General features: G+C 41.2%; 1 protein-coding gene across 1 annotated transcript in view; it reads right to left on the minus strand.

The window, feature by feature from the left end:
- The window catches only part of ARMH3 (armadillo like helical domain containing 3), a 123920-nt gene that overhangs the window by 58058 nt on the left and 47505 nt on the right, over positions 1–18357 (minus strand). The window contains exons 20-22 of the mRNA XM_009954428.2: positions 15648–15730; positions 15007–15133; positions 12218–12293 (exon numbers count right to left, since the gene is read on the minus strand). Of these exons, the coding sequence (XP_009952730.1) occupies positions 12218–12293; positions 15007–15133; positions 15648–15730 (286 nt within the window). The remainder of the gene's footprint in view (positions 1–12217; positions 12294–15006; positions 15134–15647; positions 15731–18357) is intronic.

The raw sequence follows: 18357 nt of genomic DNA on the forward strand, positions 1-18357 counted from the left end.
TGCCACAAAGTTAAATAAATAGTCCTGGAGATAAAGTGCAATGAAAAAAAAAAAAAAAAAAATCCACGAGCTATGTTCCAGACCAAGTTCAGTTAATATCGTCTCATTCCAAAACCAGCTAAAACAAAACTCATATTAAATGAATGATGAGAAAATACTGCTTTACTGCACTGTCAAAAAAAAAGCATAGGGAAAAATTATAAAAGCAAAATTAATCAAAATACTGATTTTGGTACTCCAAAAAGATGGCTACACTTCAGAAAAACTCCTGATGGCTAAGCCTTTAAACTCCTCTGACCTGAACCTAAGTGCACAGTATTGTTTCCTGATGCCTTCCTGCTATATAACATCATACTTACAATTAGACCAACGCCACATTAAAATGACAGCAAGTGCAGGCACAATTCATTTAACAATTAATCTACCCTAGCTATCATTTTCACTTGTCATTAACTGCCTCTTAAATGCCCTCGATTTCATACAACCATAGACTCTTCCTTTAAACATACACATGGGGGAATATGCCATTATAGGCATTACTCAAAGAAGTGCTTTCTGTCCCCATCATCAACCACAGCATTAATCATACTGAGAATAGTGTCTTCTCACAAATGACTGAGTTGCATAGTAGGATCTCATCAGCAGGATCCAATTTACTGCTAAGTTCACAGACAGCAGACAACACTGGGCATCTGCAGCAACACATACTGTGAGTCCTCTAGTTTTCACCCTTTCCTGATCTTTCAGAGAAAGAAAATCGATGCTGAGCACCACAAGCTCCCACTGATTTAAATAAGTGCTCTATTCAGCATCTTTAGCAGCTGGACCCAAAGTTAACATATAGCACAGTGCACTCAAAGAAAAAAAGCTTTCTTGCTTCTTTTACTATGCAGTGAAGAGACTGCTCTCAAATCAAATGGGTTAGGTTGGAAAGGACCTTGGGAGGTATGTGGTCCAACTTTATATTCAGCTTAGGGCTAGTCAGGCCAGTTTGGTCACAGCTGTGTTCAGGCAAGACTGCATAACCTCCTTGAGCAATCTGTTCCAGTATTGGATCACCCATTTTCAGAAGAATTTGGGAAGAACCCCCCTTACTGCAATCTGATTTATTTTATTTCCTGGCCAAACTTAAGAACCTGGAGCAGTCTTCTTCTGTGGCTCTTAATTTCTGACAGAAGTTTATGCTGAGAGCGGAAGTCGCCAAACAAGGAAGAAAATTAGGTGCTACCCAGTGAGAATTGCACACACTGCTCCTCCAACAAGGCTCAGGATATCACACAAGGGCTAGCCTCAAAGCAACCACAGCTTTCAAACACTATTGAACAACAACATACGGCAGACCTAGCTGCTTTCTGAGTTTAGAAGGAAATGTCTGCCTCAGACAAGCTCATCTCAAATGTCCATAAAAAGTTAATGTCAAGCTCAGATTCCAAAGCAAACAAAACGCTGCAAAATTATAAGTAGGACATTAAATAATTATTTTTAAAGTATAAGTAAAAGCAATTGGCCTTTGCTCACGTATGCTGCCCTGCTTAAGAGGCTCCCTGTTAAGCCTTTTCAGACACCCCACGAAGGACATTATATAAAGTATATCACATTCACAGCCCTTAGTCAGCAGCAAGAGCTTTACATTAATTAACACAAGACATAACATTCTGGAAGAAGGATCCAGTTTAAAATTCCTCATCCAAAGTGTGGCAACATCACGAGTTTGTTTAGAATAAAAGGCATTTATCCTACCCTCAAAGTACTTACCAGCTATATTTTCTATAGTAGATAGAAGCATTTTTTCACAGTACTCAAAGCTATCACTGAAATTCAGTGTTCTAAAGTTTGAGATCCATCTTTCCCTTGGCCACAAAGGTTGCATTACTTCCCATCCCACATTAACTCAAAAACTTTCCATAATCCAACTAATGAGAAGAAAAATGTCACTGTAATTAACACACAAAGTGATGACCTAATTAATCACTAAAGCAGCAGCATGAAAAAGCTTTTGGGCTTTCAAAGTCTTCTAGCAAAGTCAAGCAAAAGGATTGCCAGGGAGCTTTTAAGGTCATTACACTTTCGGCCACCCTCAAAATATGACATGTTCGAAACCATATTTTTATATCCTGTCAATCAAGAGTCCACTGCAGTGAGATGCCTTCAATGTGTCAGCGATCTCCTACTCAAGACCCTCTTCTGAGTAGCACCCAAGTTCTCACTTTTCGGGGTCATGGCAGCATTGTCTCAAGCCCAGTACCCAAACTGAAGCTTTAGGCAATGGTTATGTTATTATTTCTCTTAAAGGCAAGAACAGTTTGCAAAAACCACCCTGCACTGTACCAGCACAAACAAGAGAACACGTGAGCCCTGCAAAGAGTTACATCAGCAAAGTGATCACAGCGGACACAAACTTAAAAAACACTTGGCAGCATATTAGCCTAAAACTGGTGTAACAGGTCAATGCTGCTAGAGAGGCTGTCCTCTTGTCCCCAGTGCTGAGCTGCCTGTACACACACCTTCTATGGGGCTGACACAACCAGTCACATATCTGTACACAATGAAGGCTCGAGAACTGACCCAGGCCAAAACACATTGGCTTGTTCTTTTTTCTTCCTGCCTAGACAGTTTTATCCTGGGTCAGGTCGCCAGTCTCCTCCTTTACATGCAGCTGCACAACGCAGGCTGCTCCCCACAGAAGAGACTGCAGGAACAAACGGCAGGTGAATCCTCCTGCTCAGCAACTCGGGCAGTTTATACCTGCTCCAAGTGATCGCAGAAGCACAGCCTGAGGAAGCACACTGGGGCAGTTTTGCCAGAGTAACATCTTTCAACTAAACCCGTATCAGCATGAGATTTCAGAATCCGATACCTGTCACAGATGAATTCTTCATGAGCTGTTACCTTAATCTGGTTGGCTTTGATGGCTGAGCAGCAGCCAAGCACATGGGCATTTCTGACTGGTGAACCTTCACAGTCAGCATCCCTTCAGACCGGCAACAGAAATCTGACCTCAGAGCTAAGGCAGAAAATGCTACTTCAGAAGCGTTACACCATCATTTTCTGAATTAGCCTTCTAGCTACGAGAGTTAGAAAAAAATTCAAGGACTAAAAAAGGTAATAACAAAAGGTTGCATTCTGGGATTCCCAAACAGCCAATTTAATTCAGATCACCTGAAGTTCTGATGTATCTTATGGTCTCTATCTGGACATATAGATATTAGAGCCCAAAATATTTTCACTTTTTGGAAGGTTAAAAAAAAAAAAAAAAATCAACTCACTCAAGCTCCCTTTTTTCCTTCCAGGCAGCATTTTACTTTCACCTTAGTCTTGGCTGTACCAACAGATATTTAATGACAGCTGTGAAGCTAGCCCCTGTGCTGGTAGGGTGAGACAATCTTCTCTGCTTTCAGTGGGTAGAGCTCCTAAAAAACAGGCATCTTAATCTTGAAAACTAGGATGCGTGTTTCTTTTAATGAACAAAGTCTTATAAATAAGATGCCCTCCTCTCACAGCTCCCTGGGAACTGAGCACCAGATTCTGATGCAGCCTTCAAACAGACCACAGTCCTGCAGTCATGCTAACAATGTATTATCCTTGCTTCCAGTTCAAGATAAGGTAGGTACTTCATTACCTTAATGAGCAGATGTAGTTAATGAGCAGGTACTTTGTCAATTTAGTCCTAAAGGAAGAATTAAGAGAATATGGCATTTACATTTCTAGAGCAAACCCAAATTTTAGGTCCCCCACTAGTATAAGATAGTAAGAAACAGACGTTATTGAATTTTGAAAAGCCTTTTTTTTTTTTTTTTTTTTTTAAAAGTACACATCCCACAGCTCAGACTTTCCGAGGGAATAATAATTCTGGCTGCTGCTGTGAGCAACAGATTTCTTTTAAACAGAAAGAGCAAAACAGCATTATATTACATCATTTTCCAAGGGATAAAGGTGTTATTTAAGCTCACAATGATTTTTACCTTGTTTGGGTTATGAAGAAAGCTGCTTAATGTTCTCTCTCCATTAAAGCAAATCTTGAAAGCTAGATTTGAGACCAGTGGAGATCAGAGCCCCTTATATTTACCCAAAGAATAAAACCAGCATGGGCAAAGTTTCGACAAGCTATAAACAGCTGCTTCAAACTGTGCTTCAATCACATTCCAGTAGGGCCACTTCTTGGGGACAGGAGAATCTGGCTGCAGAGGCTATTCATGTCTTGCTTCCTGGCTGCATTACAGCTACCAACAAAGATGTTGACTGTAAGGTTGAAATCTATCAATTAGGAATTGAAGTCATGCCAACCACAGTATCAGAGAAATAATTAAGATTGTTCTCATAAACAGGATGAAACAATACAACCATTCAAAGCGAGAGAACAGCAGGCCTTTTTGGATTTTGTGCTGCAACAAAAACCCGAGATGTTTACCAGACTGCATCCTAGCTTTGCAGCACATGCTTTAATGTATTACTAAGCTCATACATAACTTGCCTGTGCCAAGCAAGGGGATTCAAGACCAAAATATCTGCAAACAAGTCAGAAAAATAACTTCAGTAAATATTATGTCCACCTCTGAAATAATCCAAACCCACTCTCAACACTAACATATATTCTCCACTATTTCTGTTGCTACAGAGAAAGGTATCTGGCAAGCAAAACAAGAAAGAATTTCTTGCCTGGTGCCACACTTCTTTAGATCAAGCAGTGCACAGTCACTCACACAAATCAAACAGGGGACCACAATTGCACTGAGAAGTCTCTTTCACTCTTCTCCTCTACTGACCTCCCAAAACTCCAGACCCTGAATTCACTAGCACAAAAGCAGAAACCACATGCCAAACATTAGATTTCCAAAGCTGAATACATAGCTTTCAAGAAAAGTTTGCTATCATAACAACTAATTCTACCTTATAATCCCACAATCTGCACCCAGGAATCCAGTAAATGAGATCCACAGACACGAATTCCCCTATTCACAAGGCGGCTGCATTTGACATGGAGTAGATGAAATTTGGGTTGCAACACTTCAGTAATGGATGTAACACTTCACAGCAAACTTTGCAAAGTAGTCTACAGATCCTGACTAACCTTCCAAAAAGTTAGATCTCAAGGAAGAAATGTTTCCAACAAAATGGCCAGGAAGACGAAAGTTCACAAGTCGGTAAACTTGCAGTGTGATGTTCACCTTAGGAGAATCACATGAACTAAGAGACTTGCTGAAGTTAGGAAGAGACTGACTAAAAGCAGCTGTGCTGCAGAAGTTTCCTTCCTGTCCAGCAAACTATCCTCCCTTGAACAGATGCCTCACCCCTATGGCAACCCTTACAGAGCAGATGAAATACAGCACTGGATCCTTTTGCAAATTTCCTCTCCTAAAAGACCAACCTGTTGACTTCATGACATGAGGAAAGGAGATGAAAGTGGCCAATACAACTGCAGACATTGGAAAGAAGCTAAACAAGCCAGTTAAGCAAGGCCACCATCCTGGGAATAAATCACTTCCACTTCAAGATCATCCCCACCCCAACCTAAAAAGCATCGCTTACTATGAGGATGAGTTTTTTGAGAGAAAGTGATCCCTGTAGCATGGCTTTCAAGGGCGTTAAAGAGAGCAAGTGGTGGCATGGCATCTCAGACAGAGGCATTTCTTTGCCATACCAACAGCTTTGCTCAAAATCAGCATCAGCTCTAGAAACCTTAAGTCACCATAAAAAAAAAAATCCCAATAAATTAATCCTACCAAAAACTCACTGCAAAAAAAAAAAAACCCACAAAAAAACCTCATTGAAGATAAACGAGGCTTGACATTGTCAGAGTCCATTTCAGTCACTGCTGCCTGGGAAGGGAAGTTACTGGCAGAAAGAAGGAACGTGACCTGGGATGCACCTGACTCGCTGAACCAGGCTGCCGTGTTAGTGGAACTGGTCCATACAACGCCACTCAACTAACAGATTTGCACTCTGGATTTGGGCCAGTGGAAGAGACAACATTTAATTAAGCTGCTGCATGAATGAGAAAGAATGAAGGAAAATTACAGCACAATGAAATTGGCTACAGCTCTGTAAGAGAAGCACACCAAGATGAATCAGCTAGTAAATAAGGAGCAATAACTGAAAACTAACACCGCTGTCTCAAGAAGAAATCAGGTAATGTAAAAGAAATTATGCTGAAGTAACATGACTAGAGAAAACCCATAAATGTTAATAGAAATACTGGAAGTGTGGGTAAAGTGCCTGAAAAGATGAAACAATGCACTCCGAGATAGGAGTGCTTCTTTCTTTCTTTCTTTTATTCTTCTGTTAAGATGTCACTGGTCACAATGGCCTGGAAGCGAGGTCTTTCCCTTTCATTCCACCTCCTTCCTCTGTTCACATGCCAGCTAATGCCAGAATCTGTTCATGCCAAAATCTGCTGCTCCTGGCAAATGAACTTTCCCTACCAGAATGCTGCAAGGTCAACCAAAAAACAAGCAGTGGTACCCATGAACTCTGAGTAACCAAGCTTCGCTACAACCACTGTGGTATTTCGGGAACTGTTCTGCTGTGCCAGAGTCCCTATGTAAGAAGAAAAGCGTGCAACAAGAAACACATGAAATGACAAGAAGGGTCTACTAACTTTGCTCCTTCAATGAGCAGTGATGCGATTACAGGTCACTAGGAGAGATCTACAACCAAGCCAGACTCCTCATCTAAAATCCACTCTTTTTCAGCATCATAATTTTTTCAGGCTACCATCTGATAACTTTGATGGACTAATTCTTCAAATAGCTTATGTGCATAAAGCTTGGAAGTTTTCTTACAGAGTTTTAGCCAATTTGATCCTTAATCTTGGCAAAATTACGTTAGGATTTTAAAGTACCAATAAAATACATTCACAAGTTTCTCTTCGGGTTTTGTTGCTTTTTTTTAATGAAGAAAAAAAAAGAAAAAAAATTGTGGACTGTCTTGTACTAGCCTGTGACCTGAGCTCAGTCAGACTGATCAGCAGTGACAGCACGTCAGAGGTCATTACCATTAAACACACCTCAGTGAACAATTCAATGGAGTTGTTACTCCACCAGTGGCAGCCCTCACAAGTGGGTTTAAGAATCCCAAGGAAGGCACTCCAGACCACGCCGGGCTAACCTGCATGCCTGAGCACCCTCCGCTGCTCAGCGCTGCTGGCCGAGCCGAGCAGTGCTGCACGGCCCGTCGGTCCCGGGGGTTACGTACGCACCCAGAGCAACTCCGCCACTGGCACCTGGAGCAACACCGAAGCATCCTTAGCCAACACTCGTGGTTCAGCTTGGAGAAGGCAGAAACAAGCAAGTGTCTTTTTTTTTTAGCTTGGAAGTTATGGCTTTATGTTAGCCCATTGTCAAAGGCAAGATGTTTGTGTGTGTTTTATATATAAATCTATACACATTTGGAAGTATATGCATGTGTGGGAATATGTATGTACATGTATTTATATATACACAGATATCCATCCATATGTATATGGATACACACATTCATATATGTGCATATACATACAATATGCACACAGCTATCCATATTTTATATATATGCACATAGTTTTTCTTGACCATTTATTGTCGTAGACAGGCTTTAAGCTTGCTCTCCCTTTTTCATTCTCTTATTCATACTGGCAAGAAACATGTGTGTCCATTAAGTCTGTACAAAGAGGGAGAGTGAAGGAGGAAGTGTAAAATACATATTTTAATATATATACACACACAGTCTTGGCTGATTGTAATCCATAGGCCTCCGCTCTATACAGAAGCGCTTATCTATCAGCAGTTCCCCTTTCATGTATCCTGCATAAATGCTACAGCCATCCATTACAACACGACTAGGTCAGCAGCATTTAGCTCTTCTCTCCTCATGAACAGATGCTAAATTCCTTGCTGTAAAGAGGAACAATGCTGAAGGTACTACGTGGACTGCTTGCAGCCACCCGCTTTCTAACAAATATCTGACTGGAACCTCCTCCTCTGTCAAGGTTTTCAGGAAGTACAGTTCTATGAAGTGCTGCTAATTTAACACAAGCTATAGCTTCAGAGCAGGGATGCCAGGAATCCTACGACAAACAAGCACAGCCCAATTTGGCCTTCTTTCACCTGAGTAAAATTATAAATGTTCCTTCAGAGTTCTCCTGCCCAGACTGGCAGTGAGCATAACCGTTTTATACACATCCATGCGATGCCTTAAATGGTCCTTCCATATCCCCAGTCTCTGCTTTACAACCCCAAAAGCAGCCTTGAGACAAGCAGCACCTTCTGTACAAAGACAGAATATCACACAGGGTGGCTCACGTAGAACAAAAGTAGCTGCAAGGTGGAAGAGGGAATGAAAGCAGCCAAGCGAGGATTGCAGCATATGCTACAACAGCACATAAAACACACCTTAAAAAAAAATAAATTACTATCACCTAGTTCCATCCTACAAACTTACTCTCTGCTTGTTAAAAGTGTTTCACTGAGAAACATAAAATTACTTTAAAAATTATGATGGGACTGAATTCCAGACAATGGGGAAATTCAGTCTATTAATCATTGAGTTAATCTACTTATTCACCTCGAAAAAATCCTGATCAAGAGAAAGTCTATTAAAAGAATACAGGAATACAGAGATTTAGCTGCCACCTTCCTCACTGAGTAAGCGATCAGAAGATGCCCCTTTGAACCCTGCGTTAATAAAATTCTCATTAAATGCAAACCTGCACAATGTTATCTTAAAGAGGCTCATTAGCTTAAAAAAAATTGTCTCAAAATGTGCTTATTTCCTCATAGGTGAGAAGGTGAGTTTCAAACCACTAAGTGCTGCAGCTTCTTATTTCAACCCCATCAGCGCTGCAGCCACATCCTGCAGTCCATCATGTCTCAATTATTTATGTAAACCACAGAGACAAATCCACAGATAGAAGTTATAATCACTATTATGGGACAGCAGAGCAATAGGGATCACTCATTCCAGTATGGTATGTAAGATTTCAGGCAGATAAGGCTATTATTATTCTGTCATCTTCAAATTTTCTTTTTCTTTAGGTTGAACAGAAATTACGAATTGTCTGTAAAAAGGAGAGGTATGGAGAGAAAGTAGGAATAGCCTCCCTGCCTTTTAATACTCAAAAAGAACATTACTGGCTGCTCTTTTCATTGGAGTAAGGACTAGGAAAATCAGATAATCCGCAACAACAAAACCCAGTCGGACTGCCTAGTGGAGAATAGGGTCCAACTAAAAAGTACAGTTAATACCATAACAGGATACACAAAGTGTGATCTCTCTCTCCGCGGCTGAGCTTAAACAAGAACGTGTCAAAGATTCTCTAGGTATTACTCATCCTGACTCTGTATTAAAGCAATTAATCAGATGACCTCGCCAATCCAGCACTGTGGTGTACAAGCAGGACTGGTTTACGTGTCTCCCCAACAGTTACTCCTGTAACACAAATGCATTGCAGCCTTGAAAAACTGAACAACTCACCGCTCCTCTCCTGCCAGAAATACAGGTAAGATTGTACACTAGGATTGTGTTAAAGCCTACCACACACATGCACCCACAGATGTTTTCGCATTTGTAGTCTTTCCCACCAAAAGCCTTAGGGTAAGGAAAAGACAATTTTTATTTATTTATTTTTAAATAGCTGTTGTAACGACATGAAGGCGTAAACCAAAGCGTGACTTTGCACCGCACTGTTACAGCAAAAAGCAGATAATCATTGCTCATGAAAACTCTCCAGAATGATGGAACAAGTTGAGGGAAAAATCCAGTGTGAGGTGGATTTCTCTGAACTCATTTCCTTCATGGCAAAGGCATCCAAGTAAGAAACAGTACACTAAGACCACTCTAAGAGGAAACCATAAACAAAGAGGCAATCCAGACAATGGGGAGCTAAGCCAGGTTCAAGCCAGCAGGTCCTTATCAATGCATAAAATAATTACATCTTACGTTAATATGGTCATTCATTAACATACTGTGGTTCTCCAATTAAGCCATCAGCCTGACAGCCCTGAATGGTTTATTCTTTTCAAGCATCCTCCCTCCTTTTTCTCTTTGGTGACTTGGCTTGCCACATTTCCATGGCTCTCTGCAGCACAAGTGTGTGCGTACAAGGCTCCAGTTTGCACTCCTGACCCAACACCAGAAGAAAACAGGCCCTTGTATTAAGTCCTCCCACAAACATTGCCACAGAAGTGGGGCAGCCAGACCAGGACAAACGGTCTTTCTGAACACACTGCAGAAAGCTTCAGAGCTCGGAAGGCTGAAGGCATTCCTTGAAGAATCATCCTCTTGTCCTTCTGCTGCATGATCTGCAACTTTCAAACACCTAAATTCAGTCTTTAGGCCAAAATGGGCCTTCACTTCATCCATTTTCCCTGTACGGAGACAAGTCTTTTGGAATTTTCTAAAAGAAAATAAGGCACCTAGTCCTAGTCACCACTTTGAAACGACATTGTCAATCACCTTCACAAAAGCACAGTACCTTTGGATTCTCCCAGCTTCCAAAAACTCGACTCTGAAATCTATTCAGTTAAAGAACCCTTCAAATGTAATATTTTCACCATAAGAAGAAACCAAACCAGTAGATGAAATACCTGCCCCCTCCCTCTTTTTTTTTTTTTGAGAGAGAGGGGAAATGGGATAAGTTGAACAGACTAACTTCTCTGAACTCTAATCCCTCTCCAGGCCTTGAATCGTCTCTAATTTAGACCTCTCCTAATTTCACTGAATGAAAAGCAGACAGTCATGAAAACCTCTAAGGCTAGATGAAATTTTGACATATAGGAGCAGTTTGGTAGAGCAGGGGAAAGCTACCAAAAGCCTACAAGAGAAACATCTGAGAGGCTTTACTGGCTCCAGACAGCACCATGCACCGAACGTGTCTGATATAGGCTGTCCAGGGAGGGCTGTCACAGTGCCAGTTTTCCGGTTGTATCTTGTCTCAGTGGCATGCTCATCTTTACAAAAGCAGCTGTTAAGCCAAGAGGAAATGAGCCAATGCAAAATCTTGGTTGCACAAACCAGAGGGGAGCACAAACCCTCTGTGACCACTCACTTTTTTCATCTCTTCCCAGTTTAGACTTTTCTCCCTGGGTATACGGAGAATTCCCAGGGCAGACACTTTGTGTCACATTAAATGACATTAATTTGCCAACAGCTATCTGCTCTGCTGCTTCATGCCGAGCGTGTTATCTGCCCACGAGCGTTCATTTATGTCTGTTTACAAAAAGTAAAAATAAGGATACTAGCAAAATAAATCTTCTGGAACCATACGTGATGCTATTAAGCTTACAGACTTACTAAGGGAACCTTTAAGGTGGTTTATAGACACGCAAGATGTATATTGACTTGAAAGATGCCCTCAGAGAGTTTGTCCTACACAATCTCTTTTGTAGTGAGGAAATGACAAGTGCTAGCAATGTAGCAGTACTGAGCTACTTGGTGTGGCATGGACACCAAGTGTCTGCAGTGACCAGGAAAGTGATGGGACAGTTATTTTTTCAGTATAAATACTTATATATTTTACGGTTTGTTTACAAGCCAGAGATAAACAGTACATTTTCTCTCTCAACGTTCTTCCATTTTCCAGTCAATCAGATTCAGAAGCCTCTTGTCCAGTACCCAGTTTGGTCAGTACTAGCTGCTTCAGAAGCCAGGAGAAGAAATTATTGCTCTTGTGAAGGAATATCACACAAAACCACCCCTAGATATCCCGTAGCCTTAGAAGTAGAGCATAACTTCTGCCCTTGAACAGGAGGAAGAAGTTTAAGAGAATACTGAAATGTTCCTAAATAATCAGTTTTAAATACACAAAAGTCTTGCAATGTTAAAACAGGCCTTGAATCTGCTTATTACAGCTGGCTTACAGTCCCCTTCATAGCTTCATAGAATGGCAATAGAATCACACAACAGAAATCCATTAGGTCCACAATTGCTTTGCCAGCACAGCATTGTTCCCTACTGTATAACTTCTCCCAAGAATGCTGTGAGGATTAATTCATTACAGCTTGTGCCATGCTTTGAAAGCACTCAGTCTACAGAAGAGCCGAGAGAATTATTAGAGAGAAGACAATCAAACCCTGGTGATCCTCTCTTTACCCCAGTGGGCCCTGTTTAGAGCAGCAATTTAGCCCAACAAAAAGAACAAATTCAAAATCAAATTCAATACAACAAATGTGAAAGTGTCACGATAAGAATGTAGTCACACAGGACACAAGAATCTTTAAAATGGTTATTGAATTCTACTCCTTACCTAATATTGACTAATGCATGGGTCACCTTGCTTGCAGGCTCTTTCCATTGACCAGCATTGGTAGACAGCCTTAGAACTGAAAGGAAAAGACAGTTACAGTGCTGGCACAGAACTGGCAATTTTCTAATAAAAAATATCCAAAAAATCTGCTTTGGTGAGATGACAGTATGAGAACCACATCAAAACAAAGGTGATCTTTGAGACAATCTGTGATCCAGGGCAGAAGTTCCCTTCAAAGCCCATCTAAGATACAGAAGGAACACACAAGAGGTGAGCAGAACAAAATAATGGCCAACAGACAGGAAGCAGAGCGGTCAGAAGAGCCTACATCCTCCTAACTGCTTTCATCACCACATGCTGAAGTTCATTTGCCCTAGAAACAGGACAGCATCCCAGGTTCATGGTACCTTTTATTCCACACACCACTGTTCTCCTCCAGCTTCTATTATGCAAGGTTCCATCTGAGCTAGACTACACCCTGCAATTTAAACCCACCCCAGCAGCGATGCATTCTTTACCTTCCCGTTTATCTGGAATTTCAGGGAGAAATTACACAACAGCCTAGGGAAAAATGCTCCCTGTAGGAACAAGGGTGTTGATCTGTTGCACAGATGGTCTCTGGCAGACTTCGGAGCAGATCTGAAAACATTCTGCAAAAGGAAGAATTTCTAGGGAATCCAATTCTTTTCTGCCAGAGTACCAAAAATATTTATTTAGGTCAGAATCTGTAGTGTTTCTACGATGGCAGTTACCTGTACGTCTCATGGTAAGTACCAAAACAATATCAGAACCTGTAGCAAATGTTTGGATTAATTTCCATATTGCCTGAATAGATGGCAATTTTCTACAATTTGTATATACAGGGTTTTCTGGAGGTTGCACTCCACAAGAAATGTTCACCCTTGACTTAGGAGTGAAGGAACAGCACGTCACCTGAATTTAGGATTGTCTAGAAACACGGATGCTACAAGTGAATCCATAAGCACAGGCTGCATACTCATGCCTATTATTGCATGGAGAAGCTTTCAGTCCTGCAGATTTGGATAAAGTTCAGATTCAAGACAAGAAAAATAAATAAATAAAAACAAAGGCAATTAGATTCCCCTCCACTCTCAATGTAGAAAGTTTCAACCACATTAACAGGAAAACTAATGGACAGAGTAGCTTCCTCATCTGTGCTAATGTATGTCCCAAGGCTAGGGGACAGAAGGGTGACTGTAGTCCCAGTAAGATGGACTGACAAGCAAAAGGAAGCTGTCAGGACAGCTGGTTAAACTGTGGCTTTCATCAACCTGAGACAGTGCTACCTTCTTCCTTCTAGTGCTACCATTACATGTCATCTGCAAGAAAGAGACATCAGTTGCGAGTAGCATTATTTTGTCAAACAGTAGGTACTGTACATGAGTATCTGAAGTCATGTATTCGGAGAAGGTTTCCATTCAGGCATTTACAGCATTAATTCAAAGCGGTTTGCTCTGTGTAGCAGGATGGAAAACATTCATGTGACAAAGGAGTTGTTTCAATAGGTCAGATGTGCCTATTGCAGCCCAACTGAGTAAGTACTGGAGTGCATTATTCTTCCATTCCGCGTTCCTTCAGCTTCCCCACGGGACGGGTTTGAAAAATTACCGGCTAGTAAAAGCACCTCATCTTACTAGCTGCAATTCTTGGGAGTAGGAAATGTGTTAGCAAAAAATCTTATGTGCTCAGAGGGCACAAAAACGGCCAAGTGATCCCTTATGTAATGGATGAAAACTGTAAGAAGTTTGTACAAAAGGGCAGTTCGTTTTTGCTTGCAGTTGCAGGGAGTATTCAGCTACTTTTATGTAGGTGAGGACAGTTCTCTCCCATGTCAAAAGTGTGCTGTGGCCAACTGTCTGTCTCCCACTGCCCTTTAACTCCTCTTATATATTTATATTAACTCCTGTGGTTCATTGGGCAATCATGCTGAGAAGAGAGCAGGGGTGAAGGGAAGAAAGGTCCTTCCAGAACAAAGCAAACAAAGAACACAGCTATATTCTTTTCTTCACAGTTTCAAGCATGCAGGCACTACACCAGCGCTGCTGCAGCTACCCTTGACTGCAGGCTCTTGCGTATACACTGCCTGATTATGCCTCCATGCATTCCTTGCTCTACCTTTGTTCCTCTTTTCCCTGCTGGGTATCACTTGGTGGCATTCCAGCATGCCTTTCTCTTTGAAGGATGGCAGCTTCTCCCTGTTTTGCCAGTAGGCACATTCTTCAGTCCAGTGATTCACTTGTCACTGCAAGCAGGTTTGTGAGGGCTGTTTTCTTGGTTTGTTTTGGCAATGACTGCAGTAGATGTGATTTGTCTAGCACAGCAAGCTTCTTGTTAAAAGTTTCTCAAATTCTTTTCCAAAATCTTGTTTGCCTTGAGTGTTTCTCTATGCTGGCTGGTTCTGCAGCATGTACCTGCCTCCTGACTTGAAACCACTGAATGTAATAGATGCAAACTACACGAAGATAAACGAAATACCACATACCCTGTTGTGCTAACAAATTTTTATTTCCTACCACAGTTAGTGGCTGCTAGAGAGGTAATGGGTCTGTTCCTATTTTTACTGACAAAAAAAAAAAAAATTTTCCCTTGACACGTTTATCCCTCTCTCAATTCTTAATTTACCAGACATGTCCAAGTACACAAAACATGTCCACTCACCAAGACATACATCAGTAGCAGGCGGACAGAAAACATCTGACGCAAACATCCCTCTGCCACCACCCTCACTTCCAGTCAACAGTAGTCCTGACCAGTCAGGAGGTACTTACCCATAGAATAAAGGTTGTCAAAATTCTGATGCATCCGAATGATTTCATAATACAGCTCATCATAGCTGCTGGGAGTGGGGAGAAAGGTGTCTCCATAAGTGATGAACATGTTGAACAGGTTCACAACCTATACAAGGAAGTGAAAAGAAGTTACGACAGGAATATTTACACAAGATCTATTCTGCAACATAAACAATACAAACTATGCCCAAAACCTTCAAAGAAATAGCTCTCAGTTGCATTACACAGTATTACGTTACTTCATTGCTTTATCTATTATTGTCCTTATAGTACAGAAAAGACAGACAAGAAGCTTAAATACTATCATATCTGGGGCTAGGAACACAGGTTTCTATTATTTTGTATACAAAGGGCCACAGAACAAGAAAAAAAATTATCAAATCTGGAAAATTAAACTAAGCCTTTCCTCACATAGACTTGTTATTTCAATGAGCAGACCCTACAGCGAGTCAAAGCACTGCCCTTTCAAACATCTAGCAAAACTAACCACAATGATATTCCTCTGATTTGTGGCCTTGCTCTGATATCTCCCTACCAGGCCAGAAATCCTGGACTCCTTCCTAAGATCCATTCAAGATTAAGTTGTCTAAAATAAGAGAATTTGCTTTGTCTGTACTCACCATAAGAGCAAGGGTGAAGATGTTGTGCTTGGCCAGTAACACAGTCTCATTAGACATGAGGAACTTCAACAAGTTGATCAAAGCTAGGAGAAAATAATATGTATTTTTTAAACAAAATTAAAAGCAAAGCCATTCTCAACAAGTCACTTAAATACAGACGCATTTTCATTAACTAGTATAAAGCAACCTAAACGCCAGCTGCTCACCTCTCATAAATATATCAATTTACATGTGGAGTTTGTGGGGTTTTTTGTGGCTAAGATACTGTGCTGGACAGGTAAGCAACAGCTATTTTACTGTCCCACATTTATTCTCCTTCACTGACTTCTCAATCAAATCTGCTCAGGCTCAAGATAAGATTTGTTACCTTAGTCAGTTCACAGGAGATTTTCCTATCTGCTAGATCCTGAAGTGAGCTTTGGGGTTGGAGAATCCAAACCATCTCGTTTCTGCTTCATACATCACCAACATGATGTACGCATAGTCAGCCCCAAACTGTCACTCTTGTTGATACATGCAGTTAAAAAAAAAAAAGTAACAAAAAACCCCACAGCATAGCTTTTCTGTAGCTCTATGCTGCTGCAATAGTACAAGGAAGGATATAGTACTTTATTGTGTCAGTTATCTAGGGCTGTGCAGTAAAGACTACAGATCTGGTTCGCACTTGTCTTAAAAAACCAAACCAAACCAAAACAAACAAACAACAGAAGCTTCTGCTGTAACGACCCAAAATCAGTTAGTGAAAGTGGGAATTAACAAAAAGGTTGGCTAAAGGAGCTTTAATCAAACAGACTTTACAACAAACAATTGTATTCCATACATTTGAATAAAACGGAAAGTTCTTTATCTTGTTTTTTCTAGTTCTTGAAAATTTTAAAAAAAAAAAAAAAAAAAGCAAGCTATTTTCTTCTGCATTATAGCTGCTCAGGACTGAAAGCTGATGCCTGCCTAGAACAGATTCTTAATGTACTCTGCTCTGAAGTCCACAGATTTCAAGACTTAAAACATCTGAATTAGCTTGCAAAGTCAAGCTGGAACACTATACTGACTTTTAAAAAGGTTCTTAATTACCAGTAGGTAATTGGTAACTGCATCTAACAGAGTAATGCCAGGCATTACTCCAATTTCTTATAGGTACAAGTAGAATTTGTTAATCTGTTCTTCCCCCCACTGCTACAGAAGTGTTACACACTACCCAGTAACCTGCAAGAAAACCAACTCCAGTTTGGGAAGAACCCCATAGTGGATACAAAACAGACCATTCATCTCAGCCCAAAGTTACAGGCTATGACAGAGGAGGAGATAAAGCATAGGCAACAGGAATGAGGTAAGGGCAAAATTTAGATACACACACCCCACTTCAGGATTACAAAGTATTCACAAAAATCAAAAAACCTACAGTAAAAATACAGATGTAAAGAGACTGGTGAGACCTGGAATTAAACAAAATTGTCAGATTCTGAATACAGTCCTGCAGCCACTACCTTCCAATACTAGAACTTCACCAGGAGTATCAAAAGCTCATATACGTCCCCCAGAAGGGAAGCCTACAGCCTTCGTGTGGGTATTCACTCATCACAGACAGCCACTTCAGTTTAATCTACCAGCTGGTGGCTTGATGCTGAACTGCAAACCAGAATGATCAAAGTTCTCTGTAACTCCAGACACGCCGGTGATTTATTTTTCAGAGCTATTCCAGGATTTAACAATCAGCAGTAGCATCTCTCCCTTCCATGACAGCAGCCCACCTCACAAAGCAGATATATTAATACCTTTTCAAACCCAGCCACAGAATTCCCCATTCCGTCATCACCTCCTCATCAGACTGAAACTCCTGTGACCAAAAGCAGAGCCTGGATTCCACAATAATCCAGCTCTGGAAATACTCCTGTCAGACATTTTTCTGTAAAAAAGCCATTTCAAAACAAAGGAGTAGCAGGTACAGATGGGCTCTCCACCAGAGCAGAGATCCAGGTAAAAACAGGTTGCCAAGGTAACCAAGCCTCCACAGCAAAAAAACGTAGAGCCTCCTGCAGTCAGTGCCTTGGACTGAAGGCAGCTGCCCTGCATCTCTGTCACAGCAGCTTATTGGCCATCTCTCTATTTAATAGTTATAAGCATGGTTTTACCTCCTTCCCGGCCACATGAGTCCACATAACCTCCTGTCGTGACCAGGCACTGCTGTCCAACTACTAGCAGTTGGGGCTCTGAAAGCAGAGAAGCAGAACTCTGGACTTCCTAGAACAAATGCTGTGAAGCCTCTTGCTCATCCCATCGCCTTTCGCTTTCCCACCAGAACCCTGCTGAAAGGCTTTCGCCAGCAGGTGATCGTACAGCATGACGAGAGGCTACCAAACGTGAAAGCTGCCCGTGATGGGGAAACACTATTTTTAAGAGAACGAGGCTAACCATTGTTTGTCTAGAGCCCGAGCACTCACTGACTAACAGGGACAAGTACCCTACAACTGCCCACTGCAGCATTTCTCAGCTACCACCTGAAGCACTTGCAGTGCTCTATATTGGTGACAACACTTGAAGGAGAACTGTTGCTCTGTTCTATCCCAACAACAGCTCCTACATTTGTTCCAGCCATCGTGATGAATTTGCTCATGTTTAATTTTCCTGTTCCCGTCAGAAAGAAGACGAGAGATTACCACTGCTTGAAGTCAATCTTTATACCTGAATTGCACTGCATAATAGCCCACTCACA

This window comes from Leptosomus discolor, chromosome 6, assembly GCF_034619465.1.
Source record: "Leptosomus discolor isolate bLepDis1 chromosome 6, bLepDis1.hap2, whole genome shotgun sequence".
Lineage (NCBI taxonomy): Eukaryota > Metazoa > Chordata > Aves > Leptosomiformes > Leptosomidae > Leptosomus > Leptosomus discolor.